This window comes from Akebia trifoliata, chromosome 1, assembly GCF_017979445.1.
Source record: "Akebia trifoliata isolate Shusen 1 chromosome 1, ASM1797944v1, whole genome shotgun sequence".
Classification (NCBI taxonomy): domain Eukaryota; kingdom Viridiplantae; phylum Streptophyta; class Magnoliopsida; order Ranunculales; family Lardizabalaceae; genus Akebia; species Akebia trifoliata.
Window position 1 is genome coordinate 23,627,390 of NC_141375.1, and position 21,382 is coordinate 23,648,771.

At 36.3% G+C, this 21,382-nt stretch overlaps 1 protein-coding gene across 3 annotated transcripts; it reads left to right on the top strand.

Annotated features, from left to right (window-relative positions):
* Positions 1-303: 303 nt before the first annotated feature.
* HBT (CDC27 family protein) lies at positions 304-20,943 on the top strand. 3 transcript variants are annotated; one of them, XM_086444353.1, is made up of 16 exons: positions 304-520; positions 2,711-2,783; positions 2,887-2,996; positions 3,231-3,277; positions 5,764-5,861; positions 8,028-8,341; positions 10,403-10,549; positions 11,880-12,114; positions 13,740-13,966; positions 14,062-14,127; positions 14,731-14,850; positions 16,412-16,488; positions 18,637-18,756; positions 18,876-19,095; positions 20,026-20,310; positions 20,412-20,943. In XM_086444353.1, the coding sequence occupies exons 1-16, from the start codon at positions 416-418 to the stop codon at positions 20,460-20,462; spliced, it is 2,295 nt and encodes a 764-aa protein (XP_086300479.1). In that variant the 5' UTR covers positions 304-415; the 3' UTR covers positions 20,463-20,943. The 3 variants fall into 3 exon arrangements, with proteins under 3 accessions (XP_086300479.1, XP_086300486.1, XP_086300492.1); XM_086444360.1 differs by having other exon boundaries at positions 316-520; positions 20,029-20,310; XM_086444366.1 differs by lacking the exon at positions 304-520 and having other exon boundaries at positions 5,772-5,861.
* The last annotated feature ends 439 nt before the right edge of the window (positions 20,944-21,382 follow it).

A 21,382-nucleotide genomic window follows, 5' to 3' on the forward strand; every position in this document is an offset into this window, starting at 1 on the left:
GATTGATTTTGATTCGTTTTATATTTTCAAAATATTGACTCTTGAACGACCAAGTACAAAGGACTATTCACATTAAATATCCCAATTGTTCTTGAGAAACACCCTTACTCTCGAATGATTTTTAAAACCACGTCAAGAAGATTCATTATAGAGATTGAAGACAAAACTGAAAAGGTTTTCTCTCGATGTTGAAGATAAAGGTATTTAGGTCATTTTACGTCAATCTCACAGTAAAGCCCACAGTCAAGGGGTATAACATCAGTTTAAACATACAGGGGTGTCTCGAATATTAACCAAAACCCAGAGGGGTATTCTCTTTAGATCATCACCTAGACAAAGGAAAACTCATCTCGAGTTCTCGACTTGAGTTCGAAGCTCGTTTTTGCAGTTTTGCTTTCTTCACCAAACCCAAGTCATGGAAACCCTAATGATCGATTGCGTCCAGAGAAGTCTTCGAAATTTCATGCATCGAAACGCCATTTTTATCTGTGAACGTCTCTGTGCCGAGTTTCCTTCTGAGGTCTCTATTATCTTCTTTATTTATGCGTACGAGTGTTGTCTATCAAGATCGATTTTAATTTTTGATAATGTTTTTCTTCTATTTTTAAGATTAAAATAGTAAGGTTTGTGTGATTCAATGTGAACTTCTTGAATTTTCGAGTTGGTTGAGTTTCATTGTTGTTTATCTGACAAGGTTTTTTGGATTAATTTCTTAGGGTTTTGAATTTATGTTCTTTTGTACTGCTGGTAGTTTGATTTCTGTTTCGACATTATCCAATAAATTTATCAAAGACTTGTAAGATCAAATCATGGGGGATTTGTTGGTGAACCGAAGTAGATTCGCGAATTTGAATGTGTTTTCGAGTATAGAAGTAAGTTGGGGTTGTTTGGAGGCTGTGAAAAGTTGTAGATGAAACTGAAACTGAGGTTTCTAGGTATGATTTATGGTATGTTCAGATCATGTTCTCAATCCCTAGGATGGTTTTATGGGATTTAGAACAAATATTTTCCTTAACTTTGAAATGGTCTTTTTTTTTTCTACAATACTTCATTCAGAAACTACAATTGTTAACAGAGAGAATCATCTATAAAATTAAGTTTTTTTTTTTTTTTTTTGAAGAATAAAGAGTGATACTTGGGGTGATAATCCACAATATCCAAAATATGCTTAAAAGTTCCTCTTTTAGTGAGAAAATTTACTTTTTTCTGTTGTGCTTCTATGTGCATGACTGTAATAAGTCCAAACAAGAAATACAATTGAATTCTAGTTGACAGAGGTGGTCCCATAAAACCATCTTTATTGGGGCCCATAACCTCCTCATTTGCATCTTTATGTAATTGATGCTATGAGATATGAGATCTCAAGATGTTAACAAAAATCCAAAGTCTTCTCAGTTATACTTCTGTAAGCATTTGGAAATCATGACAATATCTACCGTCTAATCTATTGATGTTAAGCGTATAGGCCTAATTAGAGTCTTTAAGTAAATGTGTAATGCAAAAACGTTCTTTGAACTACTATATTATGTAAAACTACTTGATTAAGCCCATATGTTGTTTTAATTCTTTTATTAAAAAAATTTGAGTTGTTCACTGGTTTCGGGTGGAATCCTAAGATCTTGAGTGACCGATCTGGCAGAAAAACTCAAAAGATAAGGAGATCTTTTATAATTTTCTCTACATTTTTTTTTTGTTCTAAAACTACTCTCAGGCCTAGTCCCTAACCAAATTGCTATTAATCCTTCCCTAAAGCATCCTTACTTGCTATCTTACAATTTACAACCACCCTAGGCTAGCTAGGCCCCTATAAAACCCCTTCCAATCACATTATTCTTGCTGACCAGTAATTTTCAGCTACCCTGGTCTACTTGAGTCTAATCTAAACCCATCCTAAATCCTATTTTTCATTAACCTAACCCTATTTCAACCTTAGACTTAACCTTAAGCACCCTAATTCTGTTATATTTCCAAAATATTGTTGGGTTAATGTACTACGTTAGTTGGGAGTTTAATCTTTCATAAGATCCTTCAAGTTAATATTTTGATCTAGCACGTCGGGACTAAAACATTTTCTTATAATTAACCTTTATTAGAATTTTCTTATTTTATGTCGTAGAATCTAGTATTTTATAACATTTGTCGTTCTTGGTAACTCCATCTTAATCTCAGAGATCTTAAAACCAACATCTTAGTTATGTTCGTAGTCCTTTATCAGGATTGGGACATGGTTATATCTCGATATATCATAATATTTTTAATACCATAATAATATATTTTTTTTAATACTTTTGTCATGTAATTATTTAAAATTCTTTGATATTTTTTGTTTTTTATGGATTCATACCTATACCCATTTCCTTATCATGCTCTGTTGAAATGGGTACACAGGGAGGTGTAAAGCAGAGTTCATTTAAGTTTATACCATGTGCAAACATATACTATCATAACAGAAAAAGATAATTCAAATAATAAACCGGGGTAAGTCTTGTCTGGCTAAATTCAGGTTAGCCTAGTGGGGTGAACTGAATTTATCAGACTTGGTTACAGATCTGTGCTAATAATGATCTAATTTGTTGACATAAAATTTCCTCCATTGCTTATGTTATTATTTTCTCTATCTAGACATGTTATTTGTCTCTTGTTCTTTTTGTCACTTCTGGATTGTTAATTTCTCTCTCCTATCAACTCCAATAATTACCCCCAAATGCAGTTGAATTTGCAATTATTGGCTAGCTGTTACTTGCAAAGTAATCAAGCCTACTGTGCATACCATATTTTGAAAGGTATATAGCATTCTTCAATTCCCCCTTTTCTGATATCGTCATGTATTTATCAAGGGGTGCTTCATTGACAAATTTGATTCTTGTTTGGTCCTAAAATGTGAAGGAACACAAATGGCTCAATCCCGGTACTTGTTTGCCATGTCATGCTTCCAAATGGATCTTCTTGGTGAAGCGGAATCAGCATTGTGCCCCACTAATGAGACTAATTCAGAGGTTTTGGAAAATTTCCTGTTTAATCTATATTGCATGATACTAACTAGTAACTAACGAGGCATTTTTCAAGAAGTTTGAAGTACACTAAATTGTTTAAATGAACTAGTTTACATTGTGAAGTTTGAGCAGACATTTGGTTGTCATTGGTTGCTGCATTATATCGAATATTACCCTTTGCTTTGTTGTTGTTTCTATTTAAATAGAATATCACCTTTTTCTTTTCTATATATGCAGGTTCCAAATGGTGCGGCTGGTCATTACCTTCTTGGGCTTATTTATAGGTTGCTTATCTACTACTCATCTGCCTATCATACAATTTTCTATGTTTCACCATGTGTCTTGAATCAAGCTTGAAATTATTTACTACCGTTATAGAGCTATTGTCATTCATCAATTGTCATTTTTTTACCTATGAAAAAAAATTATCATCTTTTTACCAATCAAAATTTTATTTTATTTTATTATTATCAGTTTTTTGATAGCCACTCATCAATTTTCATTGATGTAATAATAGTTTTCTTTTGATAGGCAAATAGGATAATGGTCAATAATTAGTGGGTGAAGGCGAGTTTTGAACCCATGTTTGGGTATCAACATTCACAAACCTTACCAACTTAGCAAGTTGGCACCTTCATTGATTTATAATAGTTGCAAGTGAATCTTTTTCAAAAAGGAATGGCTACGGTTCCAGATAGGGTGCTAATGGTCTGGGACAGCTAGGTTTGAGCAAGTCTAAACTAGGTAATTTTTAATTGGATCTCATTCTGGCCTCAGTCCAACCTGTTTAATAACCAGCCTAATCCTTAGAAAAATAATTTCCTAGTCCAGACGGTGCTAGTCTAGTGCGATGGTATTCAGGCCAATCCTTGGGGTTGGGTCTAGCTCGAATCTTGTGCTTACCCTTAAAGCTCTCAATGGGCCAATTCTTTTTTTGATAGATAAACAAAAACAAATACAAGCGGTAGTTCGAGATGACCTACCAAAGGGGAAAACAAAAATAAAAAGCTAGAAAAAGAAAAAGAATCAAACACAGAGCTATGTCTCTGACATATTACATATGCAATCCCAACGGACTAGGAAGTCCTCATGAAAGATCCTTTTAAACTGCTTAAATATCTTGCACTAGAAATAAAGAAACCCGAGGATTGACAAAAATAAATATTGATTTGAGAGAAACTTCCCTTCAAACGTTTTAGCATTCCTTTCCTTCCAAAGGCGCCATGTTATCGCGTTCGGCGTTAAACTCCAACGCAACCTCTTGGACAGACGAAAGCTCTCCCCCAATTGAGACCACTCCATCAAGAGATCTCTCACTGTACCCGACATATACCTCTCCACACCAAACAAGAAGAAGAAATGATCCCATACCTCCTTTGCCATTGAACAATGCAAAAGAAGATGATTGCACAACTCCTCGCTACTCCTGCACATATAACAATAGTTCGGGCATGGCAGGGTAGGCCAACCAATGCAACAGTATATTGACACTCCACTTTGAAATTTTAATGTTAAATTGAATATATATATAAATCATCCAGGCAGGGTAGGCCGACCAATGGATTTACACGCATGGCCCAAGGTCAGCCTAAAATAGGCCAGACTGAACGGGTCTTTGGGCCTTTGACACCCCTAGATGTAGATATTTTATGATGTAAAATATAATATTTAATCTCAACATATGTTTTACAAATTATTTCATTTCCAGGTTGACCAAAATATACATTGAAACCAAAATTTAGTACTTGCTTGTGTCTATTTTAAGCATCTCTGAATGGTGCAGTTCTGTTACCATTTATACAGTTACAAGCTTGGATGACCTTATTAAAATTGGTACTGAGGTATCGTAGCTGATGCAAAGAACAGCATAAATGAGAGAAACCCTGAAAATAAAGAGAGACACACCTAGATAGAAAGAGCATTGGAACACTTGAAACTGGGAGTTCTTGAATAAATCTCAAAATTTGAGAAGTTATCTTTTTAAGTTTTTGAGGAAGTTTTCAATAACTGAGTACCTGGATGTTGTATTATAGCCTACCAAAATCCTTCTAGCCTAGGAGATAGCCCCGTCCAATTAATCCCTATTGTTTGTAGTCTTAGTCTTCCAAATTAGACATAATAATCCGTCAAATTAGACTTATTTAAAAATTGAAGAAGTTTTGGGATGAGGCTTTGATGATGATGATGATTTATAAGATTCTTGAAGGTGCTAGCTTGGTATGTTGGTAAAATCTGGGAGTGCTAATACAACATACATGGGTTCATTTTGCCTATCCAAAAAAAAGGGGGGGAAGAAATTGAAGACTCCTAACCAAATCCAATAACTCATAGTCCTTAATCGTTAGCAAGAAAAGGAATTGATTTAAAATGAGTGTGATATACTTAGGTGATGTGTTACCTAATGGGTTGATGACATCCGTTGAGCTTTACTTTTTTACTTCTTTTAGCTGGAAGATTTATTTCTATGACATCCGTTGACATTGGTGACTTCACCATTTGCCTTCTCTTTTCTTCCATCTTTCTCCTCCCGAAGCTTCAGCTTACAGTCATGCCATTACCCTCCTTTGTTTTAATTTATTACATTGGTAGCATACTGGAAGTAAAATTAATTCAATATTTTGTGAGTATGGCTGAATGTTGGCTCTTGAGTAACACACAATTTAAATGCTTTTTCTATATATGTGCTGGTTGCATCTTTAGGTGCAATTATATATTGTTTCGATCATATTTTAAAGATTTCAGCTTTCATCTGCTGGTGCTATCTTTTTAGGTACACAGATAGAATGAAAAGTGCAGTTGACCATTTTAAGCAGGCCTTGTCCATAGACCCCTTACTGTGGGCTGCATATGAGGAACTCTGTATACTAGGTCAGTACAAAGCATGCTTGAACTTGGAACTTCTTTTTCTGTCAGTACCCACAACATTAATTCACTGATTCAGACAAGTTTGAACCCTGTTTTCAAATTTTGGGAGTGAATTTTTAAACTGTTGACCATTAACCCCTCTGTAGTTGTCCTGTTACTCCATATGTAAAAAACGAGGACTTGGCTTGGAAATCTCAAGTTGATTGGGCTTTGTCCTGAAAAGGTTTGTGATTTCTAAGTTGAAACCAACCATCGCTTGGCTGATTCTAGCAAATCAGTTCTTTTCTCATTCAATTATTTTCTTGTGCAACTCGACTAGGTTGACTCACCAACTTGCCCAATGTGATTTGCCCATTCTATGATGAATCTTGAAACGAGTTTTAGAGTCGGTGAATTTTCTAAAAACTATTCCAATATTCTGTAACTTCATGAAGACCGCACGGTTTTGGATGTGATAACTTGGTAATTAATGTAAAAGTTGCAGTTTAATATTAACTGCTGTGGGATGATTTGAGCTGATGCAGTTCAATGTGAGTTGATTGTCCAATTTGGTTGTGTATTCCCATTGATAATTGATGGTATAAATGTTTTCCAGTATGTTGGGAAAGGTATGAGCTGAACCTGAAACAAGACACTATGGTTTGGATTATATTATATGAGTTCTGCCTTTGGAACTAAATATCCCATTTGAAATTTGGGATATATCCTTGCAAATTTAAAACAAGCCCCCCTCCCCCCCCCTCTCTCTCTCTCTCTTGCTTTTTCTCTTTCTCTCTCTTCACTTTACATGTTCAGTACTTACAAAAACAATGAACATTTATGTTTATTATGATTTTTAGTTTTTTGGAAAAAAAACTTATTTGCGAGTTTTATCGTGTATCACAAGATGATCCACATCTATTTCTCTTATTAAAAAATGACCATCCATTTTCCATCCACCTCTCTTATTGTCTTGCTCATTCTCACCTGATTCAATGTTTTATATTTCCTTGATAGTGTTTCTGGCATCAATTTAACATTTCAGAGGCTCTCCTGACATTATGCATATAGAATAGAGTGCATTTTGAATGGATTGTACGATGGGGATGATGCAGCATGTGTTTTTTATGCTATTGTGACTTGGCAGAATGGGTTCCAATAGTAGGAGCCTTCCACCTAGCTTGCCCTCTCAGTCGGGAATCTTGCTACATTGCCGCTTCTGGTCATAATATAGTTCGATTTCTGTTTTTTACGATTTTCCCATTCCTGTCATATGACCCTTCTGATAACTAAGGAATAAATCCTAGGCAAATTTTCCACGTGCTTGGCTTGATGCTTTGACCACTGTCTATCGAGTGGGCTTCCCTTAATTTAATTGGGGGTTGAAGGATCTCAATGAAGGATAGCCTTTGTATCTATTCATTTGGAACTATGGCATTCTTTTGTATGTTATATAAGCAAAATAATCGAACTACTGCAAGGGAGGTTTTCATGGAGTGGTGTCAGCTGGGATTGAGCTTCCGTGACTCCAAGAGATTGATCTAGAGCCTAACCCCATTTACTATTTCGTGAGGTGTTTGGACCATGGTTTTAGATCTTGTCTGATGCGTTTGACTTGTTTATCTGTCTTGTTGGTGGACGATACCGAGACGTATCGTACAAGATTTAAAACCATGGTTTTGGAAGGAGAGGAATGCAAGAATTTTTTAGGAAAGGAACAAACTAGTCAAGAGCTTATTTTATCGGGGCTAGGTCTGTTATTCTTTTGGTGTAAGATTTTTAAAGAATTTAAAGGAGTCTTTTATGAGGACTTCCTACTTTGGTGGGACAGAGTGTGTAATATTTCAGGGCTGTTGCATTGGTGTCTTCTTGTATTTGGTTTGGTCATCTCTACCTCACCTTCTCTCCTTTTGTTAAATTTTTTTCTTTAGTTAGCCAAAAAAAAAACATTTATAAAAAATAGTTAGACAAAATTTTTTAGTAGCTGGAATTTCCTTCTTAACCTTGTTGTAATTGCCTTTGTGTTTGTGCGGTTGAATCCATTTGTTTTATATTGAGTCTTGCCTGACAGTGACAGCTTTCACAATTTAGTTATCCTTCTTCAACGTGATCAATCAATTTTCGTCCTGAAACTTGAGTAACTGGTATTCATTTCTCTGTGAGTTTTAGTTATTGATGTTTATGTTACAGGTGCTGCAGAAGAAGCAAATGGAACCTTCGGTGAAGCAGCTTCCCTTTGCATTCAGCAGTTACATCAGCATCATGGAGCAAATTCCCAAATGTTGCAAACTGCAAGTGAAGATCGTGTTGGGCTTTCTAGTAGGACCTCAGCCTCAGAAGATGTGAACTCAAGGCAATTGAAACATGCACATGGGAACAGCCTTAGAGATATATCTGGTAATCATCATGGTGCAGTTATGGTTGGGGGGATTTCTAGTCAAACTCTAAATGGAGGTCTTGCTAACGTCTCCCTGTACAGTACTCCATCACCAATGCCAGCTCAGGTAATTCAGATACCCCTTTTATTTGCTGCTCTTCTACTTACAACTTTTAACTCAATTGGTTTACAACTTGACATATTTCTCCACAACATCATTAATTTGATTTTGAATTATCTATTTGCTGCCAACCTGTATTTCTGTATGGAATTTGGGGATTATTTTTGCTATCATTATCAAAGTCAAACAACTTCTATAATGAAGAACTTAGAAAACAAAAAAAAATCTTAAAAGAGAGAACCAATTGGTCAGATACATCAAATATATATATATAGGGTCCCGTTCCCCACCCTAAGCTTTACCCTACACTTTAACAAACGTGTTTTGTCCTACATAGGTTAGAAGTTTTGGAATGGGGTGATTTTTGGTGAGGATGATCTCTATGGTGAGGAGATCATCCTCACCAAAAATCAGCTCATTCCAAAACTTCTAACCCCATCAAAAATGATTTACAAAAAATGGACGGTCAACGATTTTTCAACTTGTAAACATGGGGCTAAATTTTTTGGAATGGGCTGATTTTTGGTGAGGATGATCTTCTAATCATAGAGATCCTCCTCACCAAAAATCAGCCCATTCCAAAGCTTCTAACCCATGTAGGACAAAACACGTTTGTTAAAGTGTAGGGTAAAGCTTAGGGTGTGGAACATTTCCCATATATATATTTTGACTTTTCTCCCTGAATAATGAGGCAACTTTGTTTGGACCCTCAGTATTAGAAATTTTGGCTGCCTCCTTTAACCTTTCACTTCCTAAGTTCAATTGATGAAAGAGTGCAGATCCTGTAGTTTCATGGAGTTAGTAGACAGACACAAGAATGTTTGGCCCTCCTATGGGTAGACTAGCACAACAGAACTCAAGTCTTGTTGGGGATTTCTGACCATTGCATATTGATTAGTTTTTTCATCATTGGCTTTATGATAAGTCCTGTTGGTGAAAAAAAAAATGCTCAAATTCAATGGCTCGAAATCACAAAATAGGCTTATTTTCAGTTTTGTAGATGAGTAGAAAAGTCATGGGTCGGTAAGCCTGAAAATGTGTCACATGTGCACAAAACGGTGGGAGCCTAGAAGTCAAAATCTGAACTCCATGCATTTGAGCTTTGATTGGTTCAAAGCCAAAGGTTCAAGGAGGCAAATCAAAGGAGGTTTGTCAAACATACTTCACCATCCTGGGAGGTAAAAATTCATTGAAGAACAGCAAATGTAAATGGACAAATAACTGCCTACCACAACAACTCATTTTTTTTGCTTGCGCTTGTCTGGTTCTAATGGTTATGAATCTTTGACTTCTTCTGTTTCTATCATTGAACATAAAAAAGCATACAAGCCTACTGAGTTCTGGAATGAACTTTGGTGTTCCAGCTTGGATAGTTAAAAGGGCTTCTCCCATTAGTTTTCTAGTTTCTGCTTCAGGGGTAATCGCTACTTTCTTTTATAGCTTTTAAGGTTAATATTTTCATATCTGACTATCTCTGGCATGTGGATGAGTTGTCTTTGATGTTCATTGTTTGTTTAGCTAAAATTCATGTGGCTTGTTGATCCCATGGCTTAAGTTCATACTTTGTTGAATCCACCTTCACCATTGACCACTAACCCCTTGCTTGCCTGGCAAGAAAAAGATATATGTCCTATCCATGTGTGTATACTGAATGAATTTCATATGCATCGGCTTGGTCATAAACGTTCGGAATTTCGGATATCATCTTATACATTGGATTACATCTTACGTTCTTCCAATAAATCATTGTCCTATTCAAAACTTGTTGCCTATATATGGTCTTAGGGGGTGCAGATAATGTGTCCATCTCCCGTAGTTGTATTCAACACTTTTTAGAATGAAACGCCACTCGTGAATAAAATAATTTTCCTTTTTTCAGTACATTTGGCTATTCTAGTCTGCTTCTCCTTTCAGAATCAACAGTATATAGGTCTGTCTTATTGATTTTTATTCACTGTGCCAATTTTAAAATTCTGCGATATGCTTATTCAAATGTATTTTGTAATGATAGAGCATCCTAAAGTATTCTCCCAGTGACAGAGTCCTAACTCCTTTATAATCTTGCAGTTGTCAGGTGTTGCTCCACCACCTTTATGTAGAAATGGGCAGCCAAATCTAAACACTTTGGCTGGTGAAAGCTCTCCAAGGTCCACTGTGAATGCTACTATTCAGGCCCCTAGAAGGAAGTTCGTGGATGAAGGGAAATTACGAAAGGTTGTACACTTGTTTTCATCTCTCTTCTATGCTCTTCTCTCATTTGTGGAACTTACATTGATGGTTCACTAGATAGGGATTTCATGTGAATGATTAATCATATATTTCAGTGAGCAAAAGAACCTCACTTTCTTGAATAGTTGAAGCATAAGATCACCAGGGAAATGGCCCCTTTCGAGAATCATGAACTCAAATATTGAACTAGAGAAACCATGGAATACTTAACGAGTTAGAACTTTCCTTTAGCGGATTTTCTGACATGCTCAGATTAAGGCCCTGTTTGTGTACGAAGTAGAAAGTAACTGTGGAATAAAATAGCTTTGAGAGGAAGTAACCTTTAGAAAGTTGGAAGTAGTTTCCTTCTGCTTTTTTAAAAAGTTATTTCTTTTTTACTTTTTACAATTTGATTTTTTAGAATTAATCCAAACAAACTTTTTGACTAGTCAATTTTCAGAAGTAAAAAAAGTTACTTGAAGTGTTCCCAAACAGGCTTAAATATTGAACTAGAGAAACCATGGAATCCTTCAGTTAGAACTTTCCTTTAGATCATTTTCTGACATGCTCAGATTAATTATGTGCTTTCATCAATCTCATCATCTTTTACCTTCCTGGATATTTTTTCAAATTTCCCTTGCTTATAATGAATGAATCCTCGCCATTTGTTGGTCGGAGGTTTCCGATGTGTGTGAATTCAGCTGCGGACATTTATATGGTGGAATTTGCTCATGACCTATTATTTATTGACTTACATATCTAACCTACTCATGTTCCTTCAAACTTCTTTCAATTCTTTTTTTTCTCTATATACTCTCTGATTTTATGGCATTTTGAATGCCAATACATTGTCAGGCCTTACGACAATGTAACATTATCACCATGACTAGTTACTTAAAATCTGATTGAACAGCCTTCTTACATATTGTACCTCTTGCGTTTTTTCTCCTTGCTTTTTGTAGCCACAGATTTAATACCAGCCTTAAGCTACCTTCCGTTGTACTTGCACCTATGACCTATTCATCAATTCACTAGCTTAGTTACATCCCCTCCTTATTATCTATTGGTTGGAATTGTGTGCAGGCATCTCCTCTTCTGCTTGTGCTGGTTATTCTCAGGTCCATACTTGCGTCTCTCGTGTATTTCAGGATATTTGTCTATTTGTTCAACTTTTGTTTCTCGAGTCATTTGAACCAATGATTGCGTTATCTAAGTGTATCCATGTGCTAAAACATCATGTACACATGATGTAATTTTAAAAAAAATCAAACTATCTATGTCTCATGGAATTTAAGGACAGTCTTCTTGAAATGTGTTTGCTTTTGTTTGACCGCAGGTTTCTGGGAGGTTATTTCCTGATTCAGGGCCTCGACGAAGTACAAGGCTTGCTGCTGAAGCAGCAGGGAACACAAACTCAAATGGTATGCAAGTAGGAGGAAATGGAACGAGTCATTCTTCTGCTAAATATCTTGGAGGGATTTCATCATCATCATCTAGGTTAAGCTCTGCAACATTTCGTTCTATGACAATTCGTAAGGGACAGTCCTGGGCTGCTGAAAGCTTTGATGAAGGTGTTATATCATCCTAGCATTTCCATTTTTAACTAAGAAATGCTTCAATTTCTTATTCCTAATTATTTTTTGATAAGTTAACATTTTATTAAAAAAGGGGATGAGATGACCCCGAAGTACAGACTTATCAAAATGGAGCGAGAGCCACTTACGTCTCCTCTAAATTACAAACCATATCCCACCTAGCAATGAAATCCTCAAAGAAGATTCCTTTAAAAACTCTATACAATTTATGCCAAAAGAACAAAAGACCTAAAATGGATGATAATAGGTCATGAATTGCAAGCTCTTTCCCTTAAAACATACATCTATCTCTCCTTCCTAATTCCCCAACAGATGGCAAACGAGGTGAGATTCCAAATGACTCGTTTCGAACCTCTTAAAGAGTAACCCCAGGTTGCCCAAGTCTTAAAGAGCTCATTGATCGAACTCGGAAAACAGCCCTTCAATCTGAAGAGGCCGAGAAAGTGAGCCAAAACCTCATGAGCAAGATCACAGTGAATAAACAGAAGATTCACTGTCTCCCTCTCCCTTGAGCATAACAAGCAACCGTTTGGGGTTTGAAGATCTCTTTTGATTAACTAATCCAATGTGGTGACTTTCTCCAACGAAGCTTGGCACACAACGACAGAAACTTTAGAGGGAACTTTTACACCCCAAACAAAAGAGGCTGGGAAGGTGAAATTGGAAGAGGGGAGTCCCGTAGCATACATAGACCTCACCGAATACACCCTATCTTCTTATTCCTAATCATTCCTATAGTCTATTAGTTAAATTTCAAAATAAATAGTCACAATGTCTAATACTCTATTGATAGTAACAGTTTTATGTGAACAAATCGAACTAGGTCAGAGTGATACTATAGGTAGCCCCAACTTCTTGTCTTGTATTCCCCATGTGTTTTTGGACATACAAGTCCTTAGTGTAAGTGGAAATGGAATGTTTACTAGTGATTTACATTCTGGAATTTAAAAAATATTTGCATTCGAACTTACTGCTAGCAGTGCTGAATGATGTTCGGAGATACTGACTTGATTTTGGTAGACAAAAAAAAGTTAATATGACCACGGGGGTTCACTTTTCATTGACCATTGCACTCCGCCTGGAAGATGTTGTTCTAGATATTTCTTTTGCCATGGTAATACTGTTCCTTCTGTTAAAAGTTATAATGTACAAGATACATTAAGAAAGAAGAATTTTTACCTAGAGGCCAAGAAAGAGGAGCTAGGCATACACATTTAAAACTAAAATACAATTTTTTTTCCCAAATCTCTTGACGTTATCATTAATGCCTTCTCCCAAAGAATTGGGGTTGTCACTGGTCATGATTCATGTTAGGAATTGGTGGATTTTTACATGGTTAGTTGGCTACCAACCTGACGCAATCCTCCTTTGTCTGGGCTTGGGACCAGCCTGGAAACACTGCACAGAATTTGAAATCTCTTCCCTACCAATAGAAAAGCAATCTCATTGGTTTTTATAAATTTGAGACACATGGTTTTTTGTCTGGGGCATTTTAGAGGGCAGTTCATTTGGTTTATCAGATTGTTTTGGCTATCCAGTTGAGCTTTCTGCAGTCTCTTACAATATCTGGGACCTAGCTTACCACTTTTATCTTTCTGTAGGGAGACAGCCTGAGGTTTTTGACGATGCTCGTTCTGATAACGCAACAACAACTTCTAGTGCATCTCCCTCAGGTGATGATAGATCTCTTGAACGGGAAAGAACAAGCATACAGATTGGTGGGATTACGATAAATGGTTCAAGAATTGCAGCTGGTGTATCAGAGCTACTTGGTCTCTTGAGGACCATTGGAGAAGGCTTCAGGCTTTCCTGTATGTATAGATGCCAGGTATTACACGCTGATTGTTGAAAAAGAATTGATATTTCTTCTATTTTTAATTTTTTATTATAAATTTGAATGTTTACTGTTTGTTGATAGAACAGGATGCATTGGATATTTACCGTAAGCTTTCACACAAGCAGTATAATACAGGATGGGTGCTTTCCCAGGTAATCCTGCTTCTGCAAATCATTTTACTGGCTCATGTTATGTTGTGTCTCTAGATTGTTCTTCGATGTCCGTGTGAGATCTGATTTTAGTTAGTTTAAAAGGGGTTCGTGATTGATGGTTCCCATTCCCATCAATATTGTATATGTCTGAACACATTATTTTAGGTGCTGAGCATAAATATTATGAACTTGATTGTATGTATAAAAGTTCATTATTTTGCCTTGCTGAATTGAAATGTTTGCTCAGGTGATGTGAGTTTCCCAGGGATTTTAGGAAATTTTTAAAACAGTATCTGAAAGGTATTTCATCAACTTTGAATAAGGAAATTTTAAAATACTGTTTCTCTTATAAATTTTAGCATTTATGAAAATCAGTTTTCAAATACCCAAAGCTTTGTTTGCTAAGACTATTAGTTTCTTTGAGAAAGAATTTAGATTTAATATTTGTTTTTTCATCAGAAAAAAAGGTTTTTAGAATACGTGCCTATGATGTTTGTCTCATGTTGATTAGTTGTTTGCATGATTCTAGTTCTATAAATTTCTCTTTTTTCCATATAATTCTATTGGAATTGGGCATTTAAGATTTTAACATATTGGATACAGGTTGGAAAAGCATATTTTGAGCTGGTAGATTACTTAGAAGCTGACCAGGCTTTTAGTCTTGCACGCCGGGCATCACCTTATAGTTTAGAAGGAACGGATATATATTCTACTGTTCTTTTTGTAAGTTCCTCTCCCTCTATCTAATCTTGGAGTTTTGTACTGTCCTAATCCCTTAATGATGGTAATCCAAGGTGATGAAAGCAAGTTATCTTAGATTTATTTTCTTTTAGTAGAGTATATATCTTAAATGGAAATAGGATTTTGTTGTTATTAAATAAGTTTAGGAAGTAGTTCATTTGCATTTGGATCTTCCTTATTTTGATTTTCTTAGAATTAGGAAATCTTGTATTAGAGAAGTTTATAAATTGGGATGTAATTGTGAGAGGGAGTTGACGAATACAATTTTGGGATTTTCTTGGGTGAGATATCCTAGTTTTCAAAATGGATGATTTTGTCTCGGCTGATGGATTCCAGTTCCCCTTATCATAGTTATGTCGATTTCATCAAGGCTACACCGTGATGTGGAATCTGCTCCTCCGTCCTGATTTTGATTTCAGAGCAAGTTCATTCTTTTTGTAAGGCTTGAATTACCATTATGATGATTAAATATCATAATGAGAACATCAATCACCCCCCACTGCCACTTCTACATCCATTGTTGCTACCAACTTCAACCTTTGTCTGCACTGCTGATGGATGTCCTCTAGACCTTTGTATACACTGTTGTCCTACCTACATTACCATAACTGTCACCAATCATCATCTTTTGAATCTTTGCTAAGTTGAACAGATATTCATGGCACCTCGATTTCTATTTAATTTGTTACTTTTTAAATAACTTTAGGAAGTAGCAAATTTGCATTTGGATCCTTTGTATTTTGATTTGATCTGGAAGCCTAGGGTAAGAGGTCGAGATATTGGGATTGTTAATTTTGAAGTAATGTTGATGAATAAAATTTTAACTATTTTGCTCTATTGGAGATGTCCAAATTTAGAAGGTGGATTCCATAATTTGATTGCTGAATTCTGCCCACGGACTGGTGGATTCCAGTTCTCTTAGTCTTGATGGTGTTGTTTCCATCATGGTGTGCCTTGGTGTAGAATCATCTATGCCCTCAGTTTGGTGGTGAGGGTTTCTTTATCACTATCTGTTATGTCCTCTTCTCCGAGTTTAGATAAGTACTTATGTCATGCATATTTTTTTTTTGGATTTACAATTAGTTGAAGTTTATCATTATGTTTTTGCATGCATTTAAAGGGTTAATTGAGTGATTTAAGATGGATAATCATTTAGCAAAGAAGGAAAAGAAGATGATAAGAGAAAGGGTAATTGTAGAACTAAACTGGATGAAAATTTAGGAGTTAAGACGTGCATGTCCTTGTCTGACTGAATTCATCTAAGGTACTCCCTTTTTTGTGGTCCAATAATTGGTGATTGTCTACTTCCAATACTTTTTGTTCATATAACATGGCTTCCCCAAATTGGTGTAGATATTTTCATTCTGTGACGATACATGTTACATGGCCTTCTAAATTTGTTAGCTTTAGATTTGATCCTTGTGCCTAGAGATTCTCTTTTAGTTACCAATACTACATTATGTTTGATGGTAGCAAGCCATTCTCTCTTGGATTTAACTACTTACACTTTATTTCACTGAAACCTATCCTTCCTTTTTGGCAGCATTTGAAGGAAGAGATGAAGTTGAGCTACCTGTCTCAGGAGCTGATATCAACTGATCGCTTAGCTCCTCAATCTTGGTATCTCCTTCAAACCTTTTGCACAATATAGTGCATAATGAACTTCAGAATTGTTTTGGATGTTTTTTTTCTCCATCTTTTTTTTTTTCTGAGCCACGTTCCAATTCACACTTTGAGAGGCCTCTCCACAGGCTGTTGTTTATGCCAATTTGTCACTTGCCTTATTATTAGTGAAGATATTTTTGATTCATTACCTTATTGCATAGCATTGCCAATCAAACCTTAACCTTTGTACGTGAAATACCTCTGCTAACCTTATTTATTTGAAGTGTGCTTCCCCGTCTCACCCCAACCATAGCTATATACGAACCAAACCCCTATGGATGTGAATAATATGGACACCTGGTTATCAAATAAAGCATTTTCTAATAAGAAGTGCCACTTACCTGCCCTAACTAGGCATTTACCTATACAAATTTCTGGTGACTCAAAAAATGTGATAATGACATCTCAACTCATAACACAATATGGTGTATGTTACAGCCTTTTCTAACAGGGTCGTAAGATCAAGTCTCCCCACCCACGACTTTACGCGATACACCTGTTTGTGATGGCAGGGGATATCTGCAGGGATTAGTCTCACTTCCAAAAGGGGGTGGGGGACATCTTGTCGCATAAAAAAAGGATTGGTCCCAAGCCTGGAGGGTTGTGTCAGGTTGGCCACTCGTTTAGAATTCTACCACCCCTAACATGAGTCCTGATGATGCTTTTCATTCCCTGGACAGAGTGGAGTGGAGGAACAAGATTCATTTAGCCGACATTAAATCTTTGGGATATGGCTTTGAGGATGATAATGAGTCACATGAGTACTGCTTCAAGTGTTTGGGTCTTTTTTTTTTTTGTGCCAGAAAAACAGGAAAATGATTTTCAGTATCATGCTATAGTCTTGTCTTATCTGTTTGAAATTTCCTTGCATAGATCCCAATAGCATGATTGTTGAGGAAAGATTATTTGATTTGGCATTTTGGTTTTTTTGGGGTAAGGCTTTGTTGTCGTCGTGTTATTTATTTATTTTTCCTTGGGGTGTTGACAAGTCAAATCCGATTTGGAGTACAGTTGGTCCAGATCCAAAAGATACAAGCCAGAATTGATCCACTGGATCTGGAATGGGCTTAGTTGGAACGACTTACCCTTTACGTTTCTTTTTTTATTTTACAAAAAAAGGGGATTTAAGTTCGGGCTAACAGAAGTGACATCTTTCCTTGATCTCCTGCATTCGATTCATCTCAATGGAAGTGAAGAGGATAGACGGGAATGGATGAGGGCTAAGTACTTAAGATATTCTGTTAAGTCTTTTTTCAAGTGGTTAACCCCTTTTGTCGATCGATCCCCCTTGGGGTTCATCATTTGGTCTAAGTATGTTCCTTCCAAAGTTTCTTTTTTTGTTTGGTTGGCCTCCCTTGGGAGGATTCTTACGATGGATAACCTTATTGTTAGGGGTTGGATCATACCCAATTGTTGTCCCCTTTGCATGAGGGATGGAGAATCTGTTGACCATATTTTAATTCATTGCTCTTATGCACATATTATTTGGTCAAAATTCCTTAGTCTATTCTGTGTTGTTTGGGTCTTCCCTCGTAAGTTCTTTGCGCTGTTGGTGGTGTGGACCAGTAATGATCTCAATTCTAGAAAAAGATTCCTTTGGGCTTTACTTCCCTCGGCTATTGCTTGGGGTGTGTGGAACGAGAGGAATAACAGGGTATTCAATAGTAAGATGAGAAGTTCTCACGACGGGTTCTTGGAGATCATGGGATTGTTGTACCTTTGGTCTAAACAAAACTTAGAATTTGCGGGGATTACTTTTGAAGACTATTTTTAGGTAGAACTCCCTTTGTAATTGTTAATGTTTTAGCTTTTCTTTGTTTTGTAAATCTTTGAGAGGCCTCCTCGGCCTCCTTGTACTTTGTTCCCCTTGCTTTTTTCAATATATTACACTTATCAAAAAAAAATTTATATCTGCCCTGATATAGTTGGTAGAATGGTGACCCAATTCACTTGCTAAACCTAAATATTGTAGAGCTATGATGATACTTCCATTGGAGGCACTAGAAATTCGTGGCATGCTTTTTTCTCTAAATGATAAAATTGTTGAATTCAATTCTGAATGTCATTTTATTTTTTGTGATTGTTTATACAATGGGAATACAGGTGTGCTATAGGAAACTGCTATAGCTTGCAGAAAGACCACGAAACTGCTCTGAAGAATTTCCAGCGTGCTGTGCATCTTAATTCAAGATTTGCATATGCTCACACACTTTGTGGCCATGAGTATGGGACCCACCTGTTTTTCTTCACAAGTTCAGACCAGATTAAATTAACTCCAGCTACTTTTGTGTCATAGAGATGTTAATTGTTCTATATGCCATTATTATTTCGTTTATTAACAGGTATGTAGCCTTGGAGGATTATGATAATGGAATAAAGTGCTACCAGAGTGCCCTTCGAATAGATCCACGGCATTACAACTCCTGGTATGGTCTTGGGATGGTATACCTTCGGCAAGAGAAGTTTGAATTTGCAGAACATCACTTCCGAAGGGCTTTCCATATCAATCCTCGTTCTTCTGTCATTATGTGTTACCTCGGAACAGCTTTGCATACTTTAAAGGTTTGGGCCACTTCTAACTCTAATGGGCGGAGCCAAGTGGGGAAAGAGGGGGGACAGTTAACTCCTCTCAAATTTTGGGTGTTTTTCATTTCCCCCTCTATTTCATTAATATTTGAGATGCATCCTGTGTTTTCAAACCCATTACCGGCTCCTTTTAACCTTGATACCCCCCCCCCTCTCTCTCTCTCTCTCTCTCTCTCTCTCTCTTTTAAAGGTTTGGGTGAATATTAGAGACATGCCTTTACTTTCAACCAATGACATGCCCCCTCAATTTTTAGTGGATATTGGAAATGCCCCTATGTTTTCAAACTAGACTTGTTCTCTCCCCCCCCTCCTAATTTTTTTTGGCTGATTTGGGCATCTCTCCACAGTTTGGTAAATATTTGAGATATCCCTATGTTTTCAAACTAATGATATGCCCCCATTGATCTTACTCTTCTTTTCCACACTAACAGAAGATAATATTCAACTTACAACCCTTCATTTTTGGTCCTAAAATTAGTCATCTTCAAATGTTTCAATTTCTGTAAGAAATTAATTTTAATCTATTTTACCACATGTTCAATCCATCATTTCGAACCTTGCATTAATCAATTTATGGAAAATCTATTTTCTTTCAAAAAAAATATGTTTTTTAGGTTTGAATGTCAAAATAGGTTAATCTTAAGGTTCAAGGGGCTGAAGGTAAAAGTTTTACTCAAGGGGCTGAATTTTTCCTCGAAACCACTCATCTTCAAGTTCTTCAACCATACGTGTCAACTATAGTCCTCCCCCTCCATCCCCCAAGCCCTTTACAAGAAAATCCTGGCTCCAGCCCTGATTACAAAGCAATCTCTTATTTATATTCTATAGTGGGATTTCCAGATTTCTAGTTTGGAAATTCTTGTCATTCAACTAGTTTTTGTAAATTTATTTGTTTTTATCATCTAGCAGAGAAGTGAGGAAGCTTTGCAGATAATGGAGAAGGCCATTTTGGCAGATAAGAAGAATCCACTCCCAATGTATCAGAAGGCCAACATATTAGTGAGTCTTGAAAGATTAGATGAAGCTTTGGAAGATTTAGAGGAGCTTAAAGAGTATGCACCCCACGAAAGCAGTGTGTATGCATTGATGGGTAGGATTTATAAGCGACGAGGAATGCACGATAAAGCTATGCTTCATTTTGGACTTGCCTTGGATTTAAAACCATCTGCAGCTGATGTTGCTATCATTAAGGTATTGGGCTTATCCTTATCGATTTTTTTTTTTGGTTATAAAACACATGTTGCACTTTACAGAATTTCGAGATACTTATGTATGATTTGTGCTTTTGGTAGTCTGCAATTGAAAAGTTGCATGTACCAGACGAAATAGAAGACAACTTGTAGATTTACTTGACACAAAATGTGAGATTAAGTAAAATATTCGGCACAAACCATGGAGAGAGGGTTAGGCCTGCACTTTCGACAAAGCTTAGAAGAAAATGGCCTATATTGAGACCCATGGAATCCCAACATGTGGTTCTTGTAACACAACCAAATCTGTAGTTCTTGCAGTTCTCTGAAGTTTCAAATACGAGCAGAGAGCAATTGTTAGGGCTCAAAGCTTCCATAATCATTGAAAAAACAGTTGCAATGGAGTACTGGAAAAAGCTTGTAACATTAGTTGTATAACTTGACAGTTAACCTGCACTTTTGGCTGGTCCACTTCATCTCATCAGAGGTAAAGCGTCTTCTGAATATTTACCATCCTTAACATTTTTAACTGCAGTTCTTTCTTTCTTCTTTTTTCCCTCTAAAAGTGTATATTTGGTTTTTCGCAAACCAACAGACGTAAGCTTGTTTCTTGCAGTTACTTTTAAATTTTTAATTATTGTAATTCCGTTTGGTAAAGTCATACCTCCGATTGGGATCAAATTTCTCTCTTCAACCTGTTTGATCTACCAAAAAAAAAGTTCTCACGATTCTGTGGAGGGCTGTCTTGGACCGGAGTTCAGATTGGATTGGGATCCATCTGAGACCAAATAATAGAGTTGGATTGTATTTGGTGTTGAATGGGGTTCAAATTAAATTTTAGTATTTCAATCTTAGGGTTTTTATTTTGAAGGAATGACAAAAATTGGATTTTCATACTCTTTTGTTTAGGTGGAATCCAGTAGTTTTAGTATTTTTGTAATTAAAAAATATTTGTGGCTGGTAATAATTTCAAAAAATGTAATCTACAGATAGAGGAATACAGAGTTCAACGTAGTATAATAAGAAATTGAAAGATTTCCTAGAAATTGTTCAATCAAGTAATACACTTCACT